Genomic DNA, 6,792 nt, shown 5'->3' with positions numbered 1-6,792 from the left:
GGGGGGCGGGTGGGGTGGGCTCTGGGCTCCGAGCACCCACCTGGCAGGCGCCTAGCCTGGTGTTTGCCGGAGGCCTGTCGGGCACCTGAGGCCTGTCGGGCATCTCTGGGACAGACCAGGCCTGGGTGACAGGTTCACAGGCTCTGCCCAGGCTCAGCTCTGAGCCCCCTCGGCACCTTGCTGCCCTTTAAACACCTTTCTATCCATTGAGCCCTGTGTCCCCACATGGGCCCCTTAACCCCACATAGTTGATCGGGGTGTGCCACCTCAGAGTGGGAGGTGGTGACCTCAGAGGTCACATGTCAGCCCTGCCCCAAACTGGTCTGTTAGCCTCTAGATGCGTGTCAGCTGCCACAGGCTGCAGGCTGCCTAGGGGTGGGGCCTGGGACCATCCTCCCCCGCCCTCCCCTGGGGGTGCAGGAGAAGAGGTGAGCAGGAGGAGTCCGCAGCTTGGCTCTCAGGTTCAAGCTTCTTGCTGACCAGTTAGGGGTTTATGTCCTGGTGACCAGCATGTCCCGGTCTCTCTGGGTGTCTTGGTGGACAGTGGACACAGCTGTCAGGCACATCCCTCCTGGTGGGTCTGCACCCAGAGCCCCAGGGAGGGCAGAGGTCTCCTCTAGGTTCCCAGTTAGACCACCTGTGTCAGTGGAGGCCTCTTGTTGGGTGGGGTCATGCCTCCGGCTGCATTCCTGGGACCCCTGCCTGCCCTGAGTCTTTCGCACCCTTACCCCCCAGCTTTCCCTGACTCTGCCCTCACCCTCTTTCTCAGACCGAATCCTAACAACAGAGGACCCTGAGTAAGTCACTCTTCTCACGTTTTAGGCTACGTGTCTCATGGGATCAGCTATGGCCTTAACTCCGTCCACCCCAGATATGGAGTTCCTTGAGGTCCTGACCGAGGGGCTGAACAGGGTGCTCCTGGTCCGGGGCAGTGGCCGGGAGGTGATCACCATCTACTCCTAACACTCCGGAAGCTCGCTGGGCAGGCACAGGGGTTGTGTCCAGCACAGACCACAGCCTGACCTGCCAGTGTGGCTTCCTACAGAAGTTTCTAGAATACCATCGGGCTCTCCTGTGCCAGCTGGGAGCCAGCGCATGACTGGAAAGGTTTCCTCGAGGCCGAGGGGAGATGAGATGCCCGTGGTGCTCCGGGTGCTCCTGCGGGAGGCTCCGAGTGCCTGGGGCCGGGCCGCCCCTCTGGTGAGGGCCAGGCACTGGGCCTCTGGATTCTAGAATTCATTCTCCTGGCCATCCCGCCCAGGCTAGGGCCGCCTCACATTTCAGTTCTCCCCCATCCAGGACGTTCATAAGAAGCCACACCTGGTCTGAAGTTGACCCTGGGGCCATTAGGGTCCGTGTATGAAGGCGAAAGGTCGGCCTGTGGCTAAGGGCTCAGTACAGGTTCTCCAGCAGCCCCCGATCTGTCTGTTCTGTTGGATGTCCTTGTCTGTTTTCATTCGTAAGGCAGAGAGGCCAGCCGCCCACGCCCACATCCCTGGCTCTGCTGGTGGCATTGGTCAGGTGCCCGTCTCGTTGGGGACCGCTGGTAAGGGGATGTGGTTGTGTGGGAACATGAGGGGGGCTGTCCAGCTGGGCTTGTGCTCCAGGAACCTCTGAGGGAAAGCACCCCGATGAGCCCTCTGAGCCCAGGTGTGCACTGCTGGGAACTTCAGCCTCTCAGAAGCACTGGCGGCCCGGCCCTGTGGGCACTTTTCTGACACGGAAACTGTAAAAGCCGGGTGTTCACACCTTCAGAACCGTGAGCACACCACACAGTTTGGCGTCTGACACACTTGCTCCTGTGGCCTCCATGCCCCCCCTCGGGCTCCGGGGAGGGGTACCTGCCGAGGCTGTGGGGGTCCTGGGGCGGGAAGGGCACATGCACTGAGTTGTCCGGCTGCAGCCTGGTCTCCACCGCACGGAGGGGTGGCGACAGCTGTGTTTAGGGCACTGACGCGGTACCTTTTAGTGATCCGTGGACTTCGCACTTTACCTTGTGGTCTTTCTGCTTGTGGTCGTGAACACGTGCACTGTAGATGCTGCAGTAATTTGTGCCTCACTCCCCATGTGGCTTATTTATTTCTTTAAACACCTGGGCATTTCAATGCTGCATGGTCCCAAGAGGTTGTCTCTATGAAAGGCCTGAAGGACCACGTCCTTGGCTCTCTCAGGCTTCCATGGGGTCCCAAGAGAATGGACCTGGGCCTGGATTTCACGTCGGGGCAGAGACTAAGCATGCATTTCTAGATGGTTCTGTGGAGCCATCGGGCAGCCTAGAGGGCCAGCATTGCCATCCGAGTGGCCACTGGCCAGAATGTGTGCCAAGTAGCTGCAGCCAGCGGGGGGTAGGGGTGGGGTTCAGACTAGGACCGTCCTGGTTCAGCATTGAGTTAAGCGAAACCATCTCACTCACAGATTCCTGGTGAGGGGTCATGTGCCCGCCCCACCCGCCTGTCCTCGGTCTGTGAGCACCACCCAGCCTCCCACACTGAGCTTTGTGTAACTGTAACGGCAGCCAGTTCAACTGGATTTTGTTCTTTTTACAGGCTCCTTGTCTTTGTATGGTTTTTGTTAGTAGAAGAATAAAATCTATGTTGAAGAATCTCATGTGTCTTATTTGGCATAAAAATTAGATAATTGCAGACGATGCCCCCAAGCCTCCCTTTCCTTGGAGGAGTTTGCTGACATTTCTGTCAGGACAGAATCAGCAAGTAAAACCTGTGACCCGAGGGACCCCTTATTCTAACGCAGGATCACAGCCAGACCACGTCATACCCACCAGGAGGGCGGGGAGCCAAAGGGACAGGAAAACCGCCAGGTGGTGTGAGGTGTGGCTGCTGGAGAAACTGCTGAAGCTCCTAAAGTTGTTAACAGTCACTGTGACCCGCAATCCCGCTCCTGAGTGTATAGCCCAGAGGGATGTGTGTCCACAGACACTTGTGCGCACTGGTCACACCAGCCAAAACGTGGGAACAGCCCGCATACCCATCCGTGGACAAGTGACTAAACGGAACGTAAACGTATTCACTGGCATCTAAATCAGTTGTTAAAGGAAAGGGTGCTCTGACGTGTGTTACCCCACGGGTGAGCTGCGTGGCAGAAGCCAGCCTCATGTCACGGATGATCCCACTTACGTGAACTGCAGGATCGTGGGATCCAGCAGAATGTGGGTTGGTGGTGAGGTAATGGGCTGGGGGAGGGGAAGGTGGCAGTGGGCATGGGGTTCTTTTGGGGGTGAAGGTGTTCTGAAGTCTCATGGTGATGTGTGCACCGTCTGAATGTGAACACGATGCCATGTAGTGAGCAGGCGTGTGAAGCTGTTAACCGTGTCTCCTGGGGCCATGGGAAGGGTTGACACAGACTGCTGAGGAGGGACCTAGAGTGCCCAGCTGTCCTTTGGTCTCTGCTAGGGACCGTCACATCCATGACCTGGAGCACAGGGGCCTGGCCTCTGGGGCAGGAGTGAGGGTGTCATGGGGGAGTTGGAGGGCCAGGCCCCCGGACACTGTCAGACTCGTGGGAAGACATGGTAGGGCCCTAGGGTCCCGACTTGCCCACGCACTCAAGGGCACCCATGCAGCGGGGTCTGCGGGGAAGCAGGTGTGGGCATAACCAGTGCAGCACAGAGTCCTCCGGGCCTCAGACAGCATGGCACCTTCGCCACTGGACAGCCCTGGGAAGGGGGGCAGATGCACGAGACACTGGAGCCCAAATGTGTGAAAGGCAAACAAACTGCCAAGATGCGACAGAACCACTGTTGTGTGTCGGCCACAGTACCTGTGAGTGCCTGAGCCCCTGTGGCAGCACTGGGCCTCTCTGCAGCTCCACTGCACTCACCCGGTGGGCAGGCACCTCCTTGCTGGGTAGGCTGCCGGCACCTGGCCCAACCAGGTGCTGCCAGCTATGCCTGTCGCCCTCCGAGGGACCCCTTCCACCCTGGGGGCTGCTTTCCTCGAGGTAGCCCCGCCTGGGCCATGGACCCTGGTGCGGTTGGTCTCTGGGCCCCACTCAATGCCACCCGCCCCTCCCTCCCACACGCAGGCTCCTGGGGCCCGGCCAGCACCGCCTGTCCACTCTGGCCTCCGGCCTCCCTGGCCCGGTATAGCTGGGGCCTCTGATACAACTTCCCCCAAAGCCCTGTTTTGCCAGGATCTCGTCAAGCGCTCAGGAGACAAGAGGGTGGCTGTGGCTTGTCTGTTTCTTGGTTGTTTTTTTGAGGTTGTCCTGAGTGAGAGGCGGATGAAGGTGCAGGAGTCAGGGGACCCAGAGGTCTCAGACAGCGCTCACATCTGCCCCATAAGCATGACTGCGGTGGAGAAGGGGGCCAAACAGAGACAACCACCAACTGGATTCCAGTGCCCTGATCTTTGAAGCGCCCCTGGAAGGACCGTCTTTGTGTTGTTGGTCCAGAAATGAACAGTTAATATGTGGGAATGTCTGCGCGAGCTTTCATTCACATGCCAGGCGCAGTTATCTTTTCTTTTTTTAAATATATTTTTATTGATTGCAGAGAGGAAAGGAGAGAGAGAAATAGAACATCAATGATAAAGAATCATCGATCAGATGCCTTCTTCATGCCCCCCACTGGGGATTGAGTCCACAATCCGGGCATGTACCTTGACCAGAAATCGAACCGTGACCTCCTGGTTTGTAGGTTGGTTGATGCTACACAGGCTTGGCAGCCGGGCTGTGTTTTCATCTCTTCACTGTGGATGTCACGATCCTGAGGAGGCAAGGTGTGTGCCCCCTGCCCGCCAGAGGTCGCTACTGCCCGCAGGAGCTGGTGGGATGGATCGCGCAGGCGCAGTCATTCCCATCTGGACAATGATAGGCTTCTCTGCAGCTTGGACTCACGGGCAGCAACACACTCGGCTTCCGGTGTGTTTGCTGGCATTCACTGCACGCACGAACGGTTCTTAAAACCATGGTCTGGGGTCAGAGGCTGGAGTTCAGGCCCACCCAACGTCCCTGCCATCTGGTGATCCAAGCACCTGCCCGACGGCTGTGGGGGGCCACAGGGCCTGCTGGGATTAACTAAATACGGTCCCTGAATGTGGGACCATGTGCAGGGGCTCGGCACCCTGAGAAACAGACCCAGGTTGGGATGACGGGCGCGTCTGTAAAAACCCTGCTGCCAGTGGTGTGGGTGTCACTGTGCAGATTCAAGCGTGTTAGAGGAGTGTAGGCGTCTTGCCAGGAGAGGGCGCTCCGCCCTGGGCAGCCGGCACCAGCCAGGGTCTGAGGATCTGAAACACCTGGAACTGAGATTCCAGCGCTCTGGCCTCTAAAGATCCTAAGACCCCGCAGTTCTCCCTACACACGTGGCCTCGACTCAGGGACAGACATTAGTGACTCGGAAATCCCGAGGGGCTTTACGGCGGCCGTGAACACGAACAGGAACATGATGGCAGAAGGGAGGAGACGGTGGCAAATGGCACGTGGGCTCCTCTAGAGCCTCGGCACAGAGCCGGGCGTCTCCATGGGCAGCGCGGTCCTCCCAGCCCCAGTGGCCTGAAGTGTCCTGTTACCATAAACCCAACCTGGGGCTTAGGTTTGGGGCTTTTTGTTTTAGAGCACTAACATGGGGGGAAACATTACCCACACACCTGGAGTTTTGCATTCATTTCCCTTCTGCAAACGTCTGTGTAAACAGACAGACACACTCTCCGTGCAGCATGAGTCCCCACAGGCTGGTGTAGGTGGACTGACTGTATCTATTTAAGAAGCTCACTTTGAAACAGGGAATGACATGTTACAAAATGCACATATTTTTATTATGCCTGAGGGGGGAGGAAACTCAATTACAAGTCAATCACCAATTAGCTTGATTCTTAGACACAGTTCCACGAAGGAGAATGCAAAATCACCTACACAGACTCTCAAAGTACCAGAAAGTCACTTGCTCGTCTCAGATGGAAGAAGGGGCAGCAGTGTCCTGCCACAGGGGGACGCTGCCAGCCAAGGCTCCACGACCCTCGGACACCATCACTGCCCCTTTCCCTCACCCACCCCCCCAGGACTGCCACATACTCCCACAGGTGGGCATCGTGGAAGCTTGATGAGCACTATGATGGTTTCCGTGAGCCCAGAGAACAAGCGTCCCGCCTCCTCCCTGTGCGGGTGTTTTAGGTGGAACCTTCCCCCTGCCCCGGCCCTGCTGTCCACTGAAAGATGCTGGTGCCAGCCCCACCCGGACCTCCTCTTTGCTCTCATGGCCTCACCTCCAGAATTTCGTGACCGCTGTGAAGAGCGCCTTGCACCCGCCAGTCTTCTGTATGATCTGTGCTCCGTGTGGTGAGGCAGAACTCCCCACCGCACAAGCAGCACACGGAGGAACCACTGCTCCCCCAAACCACCTCCTTTGGGCTTCAGAACGAATAATTACATGAGGGCTGCAGCACTACGTTCACTCCCGGCTACAGGATAGCAAGGCCCCGCCACCCTGCACGTCTCGGTCCCAGGCCCCCAGCGCATGAGGCACCATGAGACAAACACGGACATCAACTGAGCAGAGTCCCTTCTGCACCACGAGGGCTCATTGTGGGATCACAAATGAAAGATACGATGTGCTTTTCTATGCGTACATATGGTTTTATGGGTTACACAGAATCAATTCATAACTGGGGAACGTCAGTGGCATCAAACGTGCTCATCCCAACACGACATCCGTCAGGAGCACGGAGGAAAGGCGAGCGGAGGAAGCGCGAAGGGCCCGCTCCACGAGTGTCCACGGGGGCCACCGCAGCTGCCACGGGAGACCTGCAGCCGGGCTCCTGGCCAGGGGCGCCGGGC

General features: G+C 57.9%; 1 protein-coding gene across 1 annotated transcript in view; it reads left to right on the top strand.

Annotated features, from left to right (window-relative positions):
* The window catches only part of SLC12A7 (solute carrier family 12 (potassium/chloride transporter), member 7), a 28,406-nt gene extending 27,443 nt beyond the window's left edge, over positions 1-963 (top strand). Inside the window, exon 24 of the mRNA XM_015563116.1 lies at positions 823-963. Coding sequence (XP_015418602.1) covers positions 823-963 — 141 coding nt within the window. The remainder of the gene's footprint in view (positions 1-822) is intronic.
* The last annotated feature ends 5,829 nt before the right edge of the window (positions 964-6,792 follow it).

Source organism: Myotis davidii, unplaced genomic scaffold (assembly GCF_000327345.1).
Source record: "Myotis davidii unplaced genomic scaffold, ASM32734v1 scaffold135, whole genome shotgun sequence".
Classification (NCBI taxonomy): Eukaryota; Metazoa; Chordata; class Mammalia; order Chiroptera; family Vespertilionidae; genus Myotis; species Myotis davidii.
The sequence above is the reverse complement of the archived record's forward strand: the minus strand, read 5'-3'. Positions and strand labels throughout refer to the sequence as shown.